At 43.6% G+C, this 16,166-nt stretch overlaps 1 protein-coding gene across 2 annotated transcripts in view; it reads right to left on the minus strand.

The window, feature by feature from the left end:
• The window catches only part of DCBLD2 (discoidin, CUB and LCCL domain containing 2), a 50,450-nt gene extending 34,696 nt beyond the window's left edge, over positions 1-15,754 (minus strand). Inside the window, exon 1 of one of the 2 annotated variants that reach the window (XM_065676570.1) lies at positions 15,532-15,754. In XM_065676570.1, the coding sequence (XP_065532642.1) occupies positions 15,532-15,646 (115 nt within the window). In that variant the 5' untranslated portion in view covers positions 15,647-15,754. The remainder of the gene's footprint in view (positions 1-15,531) is intronic. The other variant, XM_065676569.1, reaches the window with a different exon arrangement.
• Between the last annotated feature and the right edge of the window lie 412 nt (positions 15,755-16,166).

Below are 16,166 nucleotides of genomic sequence, written 5' to 3' on the forward strand. Positions count from 1 at the left end.
TTTCTCATTCAATACAATACTATAATTTTCCTCTTCTGTTTAGCCCCTATGATCTGCATTTCCCTGCTTTTTATCAGTGTGTAACTATAAGACACTGCATCTACTTTTTGCTTTCCTCAGTGCGGGCAAGAAAGTTTACATGACCAGCAGAAATGTTCCGTAAAGAGAATTAAGACCACAGAGACATCAAATTCTAATCAGCTTTTTTCAGGTATTTTCTAATGCCCTTATTTGAGTTCTCCAAAATCATTGCTGTTTCCACCAAAATCTACAGAATCCTTTCTGTTCTTCAGAAAGGAATCAGCTCCTCTGTCAGAATTAATTTTCTTAACAAGCCCACAAGCACACAGTCCATCTTTATGCCATTTATTTGCCTCTGTAACACACTCAATTGATCATTTTGATGCAGAAGGTTAACCAATATACAAGGGGGTTAGAGGAATTCACTTGCTTAAACAAAAGTATTGTCTGTTGTAAACACCTGTCATGCCTACTAAGCAGAATAAAGGAACAAACTACTGATAAGGGGAGAAGCAGAGGTCTGGTTCTACTGGTAAGCAACTATTGTCAAGGAAAAGCGGACACCTGAGTCTGTTAATAAGGGGGAGAAGCAGATGGTTTATGGCTGGGATACCGACCAAACCCTAAGGCCATGTGTGAAGATTAAAAGGTGAAAAGTTTAAGAAGAGGAAGACTCATTTACTTCATCTTGAAGACCCCTGCCCACAGGAGGAAGACTCATTTACTTCATCTTGAGACCCCTGCCCATGACCAGAGGGGGGCACTGTGCAGGCGCAAAGGACCTTCTAGCTCATTATAATACGAAGCGGGGATAGATACTAAATATGTATAGGCGTATCCGTAATGTAATGCGTATGTATACCTTAAGAGAATAAATGTAAAGGGAAAAACGACCCTGGCTGTGCATACTTTGGAGGAGCTATCCCCATGCACCTCAGCGCTGAATAAAAAGCATACCTCCTTTACAACTTTAGCGAGTTGTGGAGTCAATCCGCGTATCAATTTCATCCCCATTCCAGATGTTTCACAACATAAAATACCCCACACTTCCACAAGTGAAGCCGTTGCTCAATAAACATTTGAAGGCACTTTAAATTAGTGCAGCCAGACAAAAGCAAGCCTTGTCTGCCTCTAGCTGTTGGCCACTTGTTCTCACACCCTTCCTAGTACTGGAGGTAAACACTTCTGCAGCCACATGGTAAACCAGGCCAGGGACTTGAGATTAAAAAAAAAAAACACCAAACTGTTAGTTTTAACTTAGAGCACTCCCCTAATTTAGTTCATTGCATACAGCAATGCCTACCTTGACAGAGGGACAGGACAGTGTGGGAGTAAGGGAACATCAGCAACTGCTGGTTTCACCAGCACTGCCAGCTTGCATCTGCATTTTAAACAACTCTGAATCCCAGCCTGTAGAAACCCATCCCTTTCCTGGGAAGACCAGCCACACAAAAGTGACACACTGGCTTCAGTAACTGAGCTGGCTGAAGATGAACCAGTGCCCCTACCCATTCCTACAGCACAGTGCTGGATTTCGGCCAGCTCCTCTGTCTGAGGCAGCTCATTGTGCAACTCGCAGTACAACTGCAAGGAGGGCAGGTGGGATTACAGCTGGATTGATTTACTTGCTGTGGAGCATCCTTAGAAAAGTAATGGAATTACAGGTTGAAGTTTAACAAAGACAGGAACTATATGAAAGGTAAAGCACAATAAGCCGTTTGTCTTTCAAATGTTGGCAGCTCAGTAGTGCCGGAGGGACCAGATAGAGGCCGATTCTTGCTGTCACAGCAGAAGTACAAAATTTAAGATGCCATTACAACAAAATTTTACTGTTTTCATAAAAAATCCTAGCCATGTGCTGGGCTAGTCATAATTAGCACTTTATCATTTTCATCTGTACACACAGCTTTCCAATCACCATCTCTGGAAATGCAGTCTTTGCTTTCCAACGCTGAATTTTACAAAAGAGAGTAACACTTAGCCTTGCTGAACGTAACATCCAAAATATGGTAACATTTACAAACAAATTATCTTAGATTATTATTATCATCAGAGCATGTAAGACAGGCACTTGCCTCCTCTGCTGTCATGTACTAACCAAACTACTTCAAAACAGAAAAGATCGATCAGATCTGTAAGACCTTTGCAGAGCCTGTGACTAAGTCCCCAGGGACAGCTATGATTTACACAGCAGGCAGGCAAAAGCAGCCTACAAAGGCAGGCTAGCCATGGTGCAGCATGATTTACACGAGGACTCTGAAAGAGGGCTCTGCATTTGATGGTCCATAATGCAGAAGCCCTCCTGATCTGCTGCCCATGCCAAATCACAGTGACAGCACATGTTGTATGCGGTCTTTTGTCTGACATGTGCAGCTTGCCTGCTTTCCAAGACATATCATTTACTTAGCAATCTGTACCAACACTTTCATAAAAATAAACTTGTGCTTCAGTGCTCTAAGTGCTACAGAGCAGAAACACTGCTGATGAAGAAAATGAAAAATAACCCACAGATGGTCATGCAAAACTCAACAAGGATAAGCAACAGTCATGGTCAGAACAAGCTTTGAATCTCTTGTAAGGTCTTCTCACTCCTCACCACACCAGGACCAAATGCAATTTCACAAGTCTTCCATATGACAACAAAGAAGCAGAAAATTCTCCAATCGTACCAGTAATTCACATCCTAAATTAACACTATAGTAACCTTTTTCTCTCTTCCATTATCAGTTCATAAATGAGACCACACAGCCTACACTGCAGATCCATGGTGGCATACATCAATTTAAATACCACTGCTGCAGTACCATCCTGCCTTATAAGACAGCTGCTGCTTCCCACCCTGCGCACTGCTGGTGCTTCTCAAATTCCTGCTGAGCTGCACAGCTGTTTTATAACCCAGGTTATCACCCTATCTGCCTTTTACTGAGTAAGGGTACAGCTATGGGTCAACAGGGGTCTCAGTCACCGGAGCCTGCACAACGGAGAGGATACAAGGTAGGGACAGGGAGAGACAGCAGCAGCCAGTGGTAAAAATCATGTTTAGCTACCATGGAATCAACAGAAGCTGGAAGGAAGGAAGCTGAAGATTTGGGTACCTTAACAAAAAACACAGGGGCATCTCAATGCTTTCAAAAACAAAATCTCAAAAAACAGCTGGAATTATTGGCACCCTGCAGCTGCACCAAGAACAGTGACTTTAAATATCAGTTTCTAACCTTCTTTAAAGTTTGTCATCCAACTGATGAAAATTAACGCTCCATATCTCTACACCAGTATTTCCTACTGCCTGTGTAGGTGACATACAGCATCATCTTTATTTCCAACACCCACTTTTAACTCTAAGTTCAAAATGATAATGGGGACAGTTAGGGGGTTTCCCATTATGAAAAACATGGCTTCATTCTAGTCATGAAATACAATATACAATCTCTTCTGAAAGGTAACTTCATTCTTAATTTTGCCTTAAATAGATGTCCTTAAAGTATTTTCATACTTTTGACCCTCTATGAATACAAACAATAAAACAAACAGCATGTACTACTGAGTAAGAAGATGATTAACTAGAAAGGCAACACTAAATTTACACACTCAAATCACACATTTTTAAGTGCCAAAATCCCACAAAAGGGTAACAAAAGTATGTAGGAAGTCAGTAGTCTGCTAACTTTGAACCTGCCCATCAGCCTTGCTATAACTTCTTCAAAGCAGGAAGGATGCCTTGAGTTATAGAACTGGAGACATTGAAAACAGCTCTTTAAAAATTAAGTAATGAAATGCTTTACTGAGTATTTTCAAATATACTTGAGAAAAAAACAAAAACTGATCACCACTGGACTTGATAAGTGTGTGTTCAAAAGCATGAAATTTAAGTCATCTCTCTTTCCACCCATGTGATAAGAGAACATATTCTGACGCCTGTGAACAATGGCATAAAAATAGAAATTAACAGATAATGCAGTTCAGGGCTTCCTTGTTTCACAAAACTCACAGATTTGTGAAAGAAAAATTAAGCAACAGTGTGGCTTCATTCCACCATACTGAACAAGGCAAGACTTTTTCCCCCACATCTCAACCACTCTGAAGCAAAGTTAAAATGACCAGATACAACTTTAACTGGCTACACTCCTGCTAAAGATGCAACAGCTGCCAACTATGAAAACCCTTGTGGACTTGCTGGCTAACAGGCATGAACAGCACACTCCACATACATGCTAGCTCACTGCAGTAAACTATCCTTTCAGTCACAATCTCCTAACTCTGAGAAGGAACCAAGCGAAACAGCATCACTGCAATACACTTTCTGTTTCCATTGCTTTTCTAATTCAACTTTCCACTCAAGATACTGAGGACCTTTCAACTGCCTCATTCCTGTTTCTCCATACAAAACAACAACAACAACAAAAACCAACAAAAAAAAAAACATTCAGGGATGAAAAACAACCTTCTGCAAATCTGGAATAATGTTACAAAACATTTATTTACAAGTTCTGTTTAAATGCCAGACCAAGATCAACAGTATTAGTATAATGCAACTGACAGCATCACACTGGAGAGCTTTAACACCATCATACTTTTGAAACTGGAATGGAAGAGTTATCTGCTCACAACCACTTACAGAAGTACAACAAACTTTTCAAGTTACTTTTCCCACTATTAATAATGTTCCTCAAGGACACATAAGATGGTTATCTCCCATGGCACTTCAGTTAAAGAACCAAAAAAACAGTGTATTGTTCAAAGAAATGGTTCTACATGAAGAACAGCTGTGAGGAAGAAAAGTTTGAAATGAGAATTCATGTGGCCTCATGCACAATACCTAGAATTCAAGCAAGACTGTTGACCAGTGGCTGGCCATCCTCGTCCTGATGGATACTATCCCAATCTTGGGTGACAAAACCTCTTCCTTGAAAAAGTAACTTCGGAAAGAACTTCAAAAATCTGGGAGGAAGGCTTAGAGTGGGGACTAACAAGGGAAGTTGTATACAGATGATCTGAATATTGATTTTATTTTCATTTTCAGTACATAAGTGATGCCTCATCTCTGGAATATGGCTAATAAGGTAGTCTCCTGTGATTTTGCTGGAGCTGAATTGAGTTTTTCACATCCTAAAGAATGCAGGAATGTTAAAATGCAATACACTTATCCGAAACTTTCACTGAACAGTAAGAAATGTTAAACAAAACCAAAGACATCCACACAGAACAGAAAAAAAAAAATCTGAAAATATCCTTCCTTTTTTTAACACTACAATTAACAAAACTGATGGAATACACTTTCTGTGGAAGACTTTGGCATAAGGAAAGCAACTTTCTTTTAAAGAAAGCATTTCCTTTAAAGAAAGCATTTCCTTAAAAAACAAACAAAAAACCAAAACCAAACAAACCAACAACATAAATAAACAATCTCCAAACTTTACCACTTGAAAAGAAAAAAGTGGCAAGTTTGAGCCTCTCTGATCCTAATTTATAGGCCATTTTACAGAAAGATGGATTCACAGAAGGGCCCTTTGAAGTGTGTTTTCTTGTATACCACAACTACTTACAATTGGCTAGTCATGATTCTAGCCAAATGAAATTTAGGATATTTCAAGAAATTTAACTTTCAAGGAAGTTTTCAGACTTGATTGAGAGGTATCTTGAGGGAGAAAATTTTTTAACTATTTTACAAAACAAAACCACACCAAACCAACTGTTTCTAAGATATTCTTTAAAATTACACCTACTTTATCTATGGCATATGGGTGAATTCCTTATTATTCAATACTACTGCTGCCAAGAATGACACAACTAGGTCCATAAACTTCATTCAGCTTACAAAAAAACATTTACTAATGCAGTAGCTATGTGTGCTATCATAATAGTGGTGCAGAACTGGAACTTTCCTCATAGTGTTACCCGTCAAAAACTAGACGCATGGAATTTCTATTAGTAGGACAGAAGTTCATTCAGCAAAAAACTTGAAACTTAGTACTTTTGGTAAGATAGTAAGAACAGAGGTTCTTCATATCAGCAGTCAAATAACTGTAAGAAATAATGACTGAGTCAAAATGCAGAACATCTATCATTCACAGAGACCAGTGAAGAGGCCAAAACATCCTCTTTGTATTAGCAAATATTAACAGCAAGCACATCTGACAAGCACATATTGAGCCCCCATATACACATATACTGCTTCCAGAACCCTTTTTCTTCAAAAGGATTTATCTTATTAAAACTCATCCAGCGACTGGGGTTTGTTTTCTTTTTCAAACACTAGACAAAGAATTCTTTAACAAAAGTATTTTTTCAAAGACAATGTTGTTCTGTGGTCCAAATCTCAAATCATTATCACATTTTCAAGTACGATTTTTAATTCAAATAACATAAAAAGTGTTCAAATATAAACAATAAAACATGCACAGCACAGTTCAAGCTGCTCACCTCAAATAATGGAAGGCAAAGCATGAAGCTTAGCAAAATTGGGTATTTCACAGTCTTAAAACATTAATGAAAGGCTTAAAAGACATCACTCTATATAAAAAAAAACAGCACTGAAAATTTTAAAGATCCTGTTTTAATGCAAACTACTACATAGTCTTTTATGTTCACATTGCTACTGTTCCCCTCTCCAAACCTCAGTTTAGTAACAAATTCAGTCTATGTTTGGACAATGGTTTCAACTATATCACTATTTTATAAAAAGAACCACATATGTTCAATAATATTTGATAAAGAAATCAATCTAAAAGCAACTCTTAACCAGAAAGTACAGGAGGACGGGGAAATCCTTTGACTACAAAACAAATTTCAGGTAATCCTAACTGCTTCCCCTAAGCATAGGGTGCAGCTACAAGAGTGGGGGCGACACACAATAGCTTATTTTAAACCCCTTTGTAAGATGGATAAAATAACCAGTGCAGAAACATTGGTAAATACATTGAACAGCAATTCCAACAAGAACTGCATTTATACTGAAGATTATCTGAGCTATCAAAGCTGATGCATTCAAGGCAGCACTTAAATAGCTGATGACAGAAACTATACAGAACAGCAGTGATCACATTAAAAACCTAATGCATCATTTCCCAGAGTATAAAGCAGGTGACAGAACTGGAGAAAAAGGAGACAGATTATTTTTCTCTTATATGAAGAACATAAGAAAACAGTCCTCCAAATCTGGAAAGCTGAACCTCTCTGTTCAGTAGCACGAAAATAATTTTCCTAAAGACTGCACTAATATGCTAGAAGGTCACTATCTTGAGATGCACACAGTAACAGCATACAAGCTTTTGAAAGAACCTTTTTACCATTACCCCAGATAGAATTTTTATAGCCACGTACACACAAACATACATATATATAAAACCAATGTGCATTGTACTGCTTAAATCCAAAGCAAAATGTAATACATTCCAAGATCAAGTATGAGAACTTTGGGAGTATTTATACAAAATGATAATTCCCGCTTTCTTTAGAGGAGTAGACTAGACTAGCACAACCTCTACAGGCTCCCAAAGGCAAGCTAGAATCAGAATCAGCACTACAAGCAAACTCCCAGAAAGGATGGCTCTGCAGAACACATGGATGTAACCTTCTGCCCAGCAGACCCAACCTAACCACTTCAAATAAGGCTCAGTTAATTGGAAGAGGAAAAATAACTTTTCAGAGATTCCTGTTTTCAAAAGGAAAGAATTTTCATTGGATGCAGATCTATACTTCCAATACCAGCTTGCTCCCCCCCAGGAACAGCATTCCTCTACACAGTGCTCCCCCTCCTCCTCACTACCTCTACCTCCAAGACACAATGCTGGGAAGTGAAAAAAGCATCAGAATAGCTGAATCATCCAACATGTCAGCTAAGCTAGCAGAACTTTAAGCTGCAGTCTTGAAAAACTCTTCCATACTTCTCAGAGTAAGGATGAAGGTGATTTGCCTCAGCACTCCTGCCTAATCCTAACCCCTGAATCCTCAAGAGTTCCACACAACTCCACCATCAAAACAGTCTGCATTCTTAAGTAAAACTGTCCTATTAGCAAAACCAAATGGCTCAACAAAGGGCTGCTCTCCCATCATAAAACACTTTATTCTCAAGTTAATTTTAGGAATAATAAACCTCTAAAGAGCTGTGGGTCTTTTTAATCAAACTGATTTCTTATGGGTTTGGCTGTGACTCTATTCCTCAAAGATGAGGCCAGCCAAGGACAATGAATATAAAGGGCAAGAAGACACCACCCAATCTAATTTAGCAAATGTAGAAAACAGCACTTGCATGAAGGACAATACATGCAAACTGCTCATATGGCAGAAGTTTTTATGGTGGTACTTTGTATTTACACGCCAGGAAGTCTCTGAAGCAAGAAAAAAAAAAAAGACACTTGCAATGGGCTACCCTGGCAGCTCGAACCCTTGTCTGTCCCCTCTTCCAGAAGGAAATAATCTCTTCCAGGACACCAAGGGAGAAGCTACAGCCTCCTTCCCTCCTTCTTGCCCAGCTCATAGATATATTACTAGAGCCACCTTCTCTTTTTTCCCAAATCAAGACACCTCCCTTCCAAATCCATAGTCAGAGGACACCCTTAGATACTTGGAAGTTCACAACTGGAAAGTTACCTTAGTGACCAAAAGAGACAGACAGTTATTTGCAAGTTGAAACAATGTTTAAGGAAACAAAGTTCAAGGAAACAAAGTTAACAAAAACACACAGCTAGTTTTAGGCTTCTCAACTGTCCCAGGAACATCTGTACTCAGCATAGTGGGAGAAAAATGCCATACTTCAGTGACAAAGGCACTAAGACAGCCCTGTACAGCCAGTAGCCAGGAAGTTGGAACAGTTGCCACAGTTGTCTGTTTCAGCCACCAACACATGAATGACCACAAGCTATTCCAGGTCCTACAGAAAGGCAGAGGCTAGGCTAATGGATCACCACGTGCCTGATTCTGGACTGGCCACAGCCAAAGCCACCGTAATCTGTAGCACTGCCAGATGGACAAGCACTGGTGAGAGCAGGACCACTGTGGAGAGAAGGGGAGGGCACACAGAGGAAATAAAGAGGAGCAAGGAACACACAACAGATCAGGAATACTGCAGTTCAATCACAAAACACAAGGCCATGGAAAAGTATATAAATGCTTGGAACAATATACATCTATTCCGGCTGCTCCAGCCAATGAGCCAGCTTCAATTGGAGCTCGTCTCAGATGCCTCAATACAAACGCCCGTAGCTTGGGGAACAAACAAGAGGAATTAGAGATGTGTGCACATCTACGGGGGTATGATATAATAGGCATCACAGAAACATGGTGGGATGGCTCCTATGACTGGAGTATTGGAATGGAAGGTTACAGGCTCTTTAGAAAGGACAGGCCTGGCAGGCAGGGAGGGGGAGTTGCCCTTTATGTTAGGGATAGGCTGGAGAGCATGGAACTCTGCCTGGGGGCAGGTGAGCAGTTTACAGAGAGCTTGTGGGTCAGGGTTAAAGGGAAAACAGCCATGGGAGACATGACTGTGGGGATCTGTTACAGGCCGCCTGATCAAGGAGAACCTGTGGATGAAGCACTCTACAGACAGATAGGAAAAGCCTCACGCTCGCAGGCCCTTGTTCTTATGGGGGATTTCAACCACCCTGACATCTGTTGGAACGATGGCACTGCACGGCACAAGCAATCCAGGAGGTTCCTCGATTGTGTGGAAGACAACTTCCTTCTGCAAGTAATAGAGGAGCTGACAAGGAGAGGTGCCATGCTTGACCTTGTGCTCACCAACAGGGAAGGGCTTGTTGAGAATGTGGTACTACAGGGCAGCCTTGGATGCAGTGATCACGAGACGGTTGAATTTGAGATCCCCAGGACAGTGAGAAGAGCGTGTAGCAAGCTCACTGCCCTGGACTTCAAAAGAGCAGACTTTGGCCTCTTCAGGAGCCTGCTTAGTAAGGTTCCATGGGATATAGCCCTGGAGGGCAGGGGGGGCCAAGACTGTTGGTTGATATTCAAGGATCACCTGCTACAAGCTCAAGAGTGCTGCATCCCAACTAGAAGGAAGTGCGGCAGAAGGGCCAGGAGACCTCCTTGGATGGATAAGGAGCTGCTCAGGAAAATTCAAAGGAAAAAAGAGGCTTATAAAAAATGGAAGCAAGGATAGGCGGCCTGGGTAGAGTACAGGGATGTTGTCCGGGAAGCTGGGGACCAGGTTAGGAAGGCTAACGCCCAGTTAGAATTAAACCTAGCCAGCGATGTTAAGGATAATAGGAAGGGATTCTACAGGTCCGTAGCAAACAAAAAACGGACAAGGGACAACATAGGCCCCCTGAGGAAGCTTTCAGGAGAACTGGCTACACAGGACTTGGAGAAGGCTGAGGTTCTGAATGACTTCTTTGCCTCGGTCTTCACTAGCAAAGGCTCTGACCGCACCACCCAGCTCTTAGAAGGTAGACGCAGGGACTGTGAGAATGAAGACCTTGGGCCTACTGTAGGAGAGGATCTGGTTCGAGACCATCTTAAAAATCTGAACGCGCACAAGTCCATAGGACCTGATGGAATCCATCCACGGGTCCTGAAGGAGCTGGTGAATGAAGTTGCTAAGCCACTGGCCATCATATTTGAAAAATCATGGCAGTCAGGTGAAGTTCCCGACGACTGGAAAACAGGAAATATAACCCCAGTTTTCAAGAAGGGGAAAATGGAAGACCTGGCGAATTACAGACCAGTCAGTCTCACTTCTGTGCCTGGTAAAATCTTGGAGCACATTCTCCTGGACAGCATGCTAAGGCACATGAAAAACAACAAGGTGCTTGGTGACAGCCAGCATGGCTTCACTAAGGGGAAATCCTGCCTGACCACTTTGGTGGCCTTCTATGATGGGGCTACAGAACTAATGGACAAGGGTAAAGCAGTTGATGTCATCTACCTGGACTTGTGCAAAGCGTTTGACACTGTCCCACACCACATCCTTCTCTCTAAATTGGAGAGATATCAATTTGATGAATGGACCACTTAGTGGATAAAGAACTGGCTGGATGGCCGCACACAAACAGTTGCGGTCAATGGCTCGATGTCCGGCTGGAGACCGATAACGAGTGGTGTCCCACCGGGATCAGTGTTGGGACCGGTCTTGTTTAACATCTTTGTCACTGACATGGACAGTGGGATTGAGTGCGCCCCCAGCAAGTGTGCCGATGACACCAAGCTGTGTGGTCCGGTTGATATGCTGGAGGGAAGGGATGCCATCCAGAGGGACCTTGACACACTTGTGAGGTGGGCTGATGCCAACCTTATGAAGTTCAACCACGACAAGTGCAAGGTCCTACACCTGGGTCGGAGCAATCCCAGGCACGGCTACAGACTGGGCAGAGAAGAGATTCAGAGCAGCCCTGCAGAGAAGGACTTGGGGGTGCTGGTCGATGAGAAAATGAACATGAGCCGGCTTCAGTGTGTGCTCGCAGCCCAGAAAGCCAACCGTATCCTGGGCTGCATCAAAAGGAACATGACCAGCAGGTCAAAAGAGGTGATCCTGCCTCTCTACTCTGCTCTTGTGAGACCTCACCTGGAGTATTGTGTGCAGTTATGGTGTCCTCAACATAAAAAGGACATGGAACTGTTGGAACAAGTCCAGAGGAGGGCCATGAGGATGATCAGAGACTGGAGCACCTCCCGTATGAAGATAGGCTGAGAAAGTTGGGGCTGTTCAGCCTGGAGAAGAGAAGGCTGCATGCAGACCTCATAGCAGCCTTCCAGTACCTGAAGGGGGCCTATAGGGATGCTGGGGAGGGACTCTTCGTCAGGGACTGTAGTGACAGGATGAGGGGTAACGGGTTAAACTTAAACAGGGGAAGTTTAGATTGGATATAAGGAGGAAATTCTTTCCTGTTAGGGTGGTGAGACACTGGAACTGGTTGCCCAGGGGGGTTGTGAGTGCTCCATCCCTGGCGATGTTCAAGGCCAGGTTGGACAGAGCCTTGTGTGACATGGTTTAGTGTGAGGTGTCTGTGCCCATGGCAGGGGGGTTGGAACTAGATGATCTTGAGGTCCTTTCCAACCCTAACTATTCTATGATTCTATGATTCTATTTAATTAGGCTCAACATGCACAGAGCCATTAGTTCTTTCACTCAGCTTTTTAGATCATGGTAACCCAGCATCACACATTTAAAAATTCTTTGCTACATTGAAGCAAACATTTTTAAGCTACAGTGATGAATCACTTTTTTGTACTTTCTTCAATGAGGTTTGAGCACATAACATCTCCTTGGGTTGGTATTTGTTCAGAACAGAATAGGAGAATCACATTCAAAAACAAGCATTTGGAGTTAGGTTTTTTTTTAAAGGAAAGGTTGCAAACAAATCTGCTTTGAATCACTTGTGAATCAACTACAGAATGTAAAGTTTATTTGTAACTTAAGGCTTTATTCCAGTTTTATATGCAAATCAGTATCCACTAGGAATTCCAACAGACAGCTACCAAATTACATGTGTGATGACAAAGTTTTTGCCCCACAGTCTTCATACCTTCAGAATAACTAAGACATTACTCAACTTCTACTTTGATGAAAGCTAAGCAGCCATTTCTTTTAGCTGTGTTTTTCTAAATCCCCCCAGAAGTTCAACTTAACTAACGAAAAGGCCATTCCAAATTTATGACAATAGCTGAACCTCTGTTACGAGCACTCTTTCTCAAAATGCAAGCCACAGAGATCTGGAAGCTTACATGGTGCCAACTTGCTTAATTACATGTAAAACAAATAAAACACTTGAAGTATTTTTGAAATATCAAATTCATTGCAACCAGGAGCCAAAGTCACTGTAGAACTGCATCAAAATCACAAGAGCTGACTTGCACAGCCATTGGCTGGACAGTGCCTGATGCATTAGACTGTATGAAACGCAGCATGGGGTACTTTGCTGTTGAGTCTTTTTCAGTGTTTCTGAAGGTGTTCAATCACATACAAAATGCTTGTATTTTCCAAGACAGCTAGACACTGAAGTTCAAGACATGGACCAAAGAATGCTGAACTACATACACTGATTTTCAACATGATTGGAAAAAAACTGCATTCTAATCCTACATGATAATACTGTAGGCTACTAAGTGGAAAGCACAGCAGTACCTGGACTTTTTCGTTCCTTAGTTTGCAGCTATCTGGAAGGGGAAGAGGACCACTTGACCCAATATTCAAAACAAGTTTCACATTGACCAAAACCATATTGTATTGTTATTTTTAAATTAGTTCATACTAGGGAGGTGTTCTAAAGAAAAGCATGTGAGAAATGAAAATGCTCTATCTTCATAACAAGATTTAAATACCATGCAGTATGTGAGGCTTAGAACTGCTCAATGGTGGAAAAGAAAATGAACAGTTGCTTATTAACAGAGGATCAGCCTCCCTAACATAACAAATGAGGCTAGGTTCCTACATAGTATCACTCACTGCATTTTTATAAAAGAGCTCAAAACCAACTTTAACTGTGGAATTTTCTAGGCCTTGGGTACCTCCACTGGCAATCAACACATTATTTTAGAAGCCTGTGCATATATTTAATACACCAATTTAGTAACTGCTTTGGACAGACCCTTCATGAGCAAGACAACAGTTTCATTTCTGTATGAAATTAGAACTATGCCAGCATTTAAAGATACAGGATATGTGCTCAACATTCTCTGGAATAAGATAAATGAAAACATTTTGGCTAGGAAACAGTCCCTCGCAAGCAGAGCTTTTCTTAGAAGGTCCCAACAGTTTCTCATACTGAAAAGCATTGTATTTAACAACACCGCAGACCCTAACCTTAAAACAAGCTCTGTTTTATGTTACCAAACAAAATGAAGATTGTCAATAAAGAGGTTCCCCTCCTGCTCAAAAGCAAGACTTCTGTGCAAACAAGAAGGAACACTACATTGAAATTTCAGCAGTTTCTCAGAGTACAGAAAGGTAAAGTGAACAGCATACCTAAAAGCCTGCTGTCCATGCGATCCCACTTCTTGCTGCATGGTCCCACTCCCTTTAGTGCACCTCTGACTACTCACTGAGCCAATCTGACTCAGTAATGTGGAGGAAAATTATGACTCTTCCCTCCCCCACACAGTTTTTTCAGTTTTCTCCTAGAATAACAAACTCAGTCTGCTCACCGAAAGGTCAGATAAGTGTCAGGTCAGCACTAGTATTTGGAGTGTGATGCTCCTACAGCATGAACTAACACCTTGCTGCTACCTGACTCACCCAGCCACAGTCTTCAAAAGGCTAAATGTTAAAATTGCCCAATTTCCTCTCAAAACCAAATGGGACTTCTCCTCCTCCATCATAAATTAAACACAAACAAAGTCAGGTACGTCAAATGCATATTAGCAATATCTTCATATGTGTACAGGAACATACTTAAAACTAAATGCAGTTAGCTGGAAATAAGAGGAAAAGGTAAGTCAGCTTGACTAGCTTGATCTGTGGATGCATCTCTGACCTTTTCCATTCAAATAAACTGAAATATATGTTTAACAGTACAACGCATACACTTTTTGATTCCCTTTGTGCATTTTAATACAGAGTCCGTGATATTCAAAGACATTTCCATCTCTCTTTGAGATGTATAGAAAGTTATGTAAAAACAAGCGCTGAGTTTCCAAAAGAAGCAAGACCGGTGTAAGAAGCAAATGGAATCGAAAACCATAAAATTTCTCCTTTTAACCCCCGTATTCAACAAGTGAAAGTTTCGAGATGCTGTCAAAACATTTACTCCCACCGCTTTCTCCCAAGCATGATCAAAGTGACAGTTACTGTGGCATCCTCTGATTTTCTGCCATGAATTGACCAAATTGTGCCTCACAATTTTCAAAGTGCTAAAGCCTAACGAACTGCTTCCACCCGAGGAGGACAAATCTCACTGATTTCTCCTAAAAAAACACCAAAAGCCAAACAAACTGCCCCCTTCTACCACACATTCCAGACGCTCACCCCATATACACTTCTACATGCTCTTGGGCACGGGTAAACTTATTTTCAGAGCATCAGAATCTCCCCTGATAAAGGGGAGCCCTCCTGGCTCACACCACTTCACACACAGCCTGCGGAGGAAGAACCCAGGGTTCATCAGCGGCTCGGGCAGCCACCCCCAGCAGCTGGCTGTGGCTCAGGACGACAAACCCCAGCGCGCCCTCCGCTTTCAGACTGCCCTTGTGTCCCCGAGCTACCTCCACAGCCCAGCGCCTCCAGCCCCACCGGCAGCGCCCCGCCCGGGTGAAGCCCTCCCGCCCCCGGCTCCCCCTGGGGTTGGAGCTGGTCAAACCCCCCACCTGGGAGAGCCCCACACTCCCCGACGGGCGGCCGCCCCAGAAGGGGGGAAGTGAGGACGAAGAAAAGGGGGTTGCCAAGAACGGGGCTCTTCTTTCGCCCATTGTTGGACAGTGAGGGAGCAGACTCGGGGAGTGGGGCCACGCGCTGAGGGGCAGACCAGAGATGGGGGCTCCCGCCCCTCGCCATGCAGCCATGTTCCAGAGCGTCGGCTTCCCTCGCCCGCCGCCGCCCTGCCCGCCCGCTCTCGCACCCACCTTTCTGCGCCCCGGTGCCCCGCGGCGGCAGCAGCAGCAGGAGCAGGAGGCTGAGGCGGAGCGGCGAGGCCGCCTGCCGGGTCCCCGCAGGGAGCGACCGCCCCGGGCTCACCATGCCCCGCGGCGTACCCGGCAGCCCGAGGGCATCGCGGGCTGCGGGGCGGCCGGGCCCGGCCGCGTCTGAGCCCCGCGGCGGCCGGCGGGACGCGCCTGCGAGCCACCTCTCGAGCTCGCGCCGCCCGCCGCCCCCTGCCGCCGGCCCAACCGCTTCCGGGTGCGCGGCGCTGCCCCGCTTCCTGCCGGTCCCCCTCCCGCCGCCGAGAGGCCGCCCCAGGTGCCGGAGGGGCCGAGGGGGCCTGCGGGCGGCTCCCGGCCCCAGCCGTGCCCTGGGCGCTGCACGGGTGCGCAGGGCGGCGGGCGGTGCCCCCGGAGCGGCCTGGTAGGGGTTAGCGGCCCCGAAACAGGGTCCCTGGGAAGCGGCCCCTACTTCTCTTTATTCCATCTCCCTCCTCCTTAACGAGTTGGCTAGGAGTGTTTAACTTCCCTCTTCCCCGAAAGGAGAGATTAAGTGAGGCAAAATTGACTGGAAAAAGCAAAGCTTTCTGGAAGCACAGCTATTGCTGTTGTTAACAGAA

This window comes from Lathamus discolor, chromosome 4, assembly GCF_037157495.1.
Source record: "Lathamus discolor isolate bLatDis1 chromosome 4, bLatDis1.hap1, whole genome shotgun sequence".
In the NCBI taxonomy this organism is placed as follows: domain Eukaryota; kingdom Metazoa; phylum Chordata; class Aves; order Psittaciformes; family Psittacidae; genus Lathamus; species Lathamus discolor.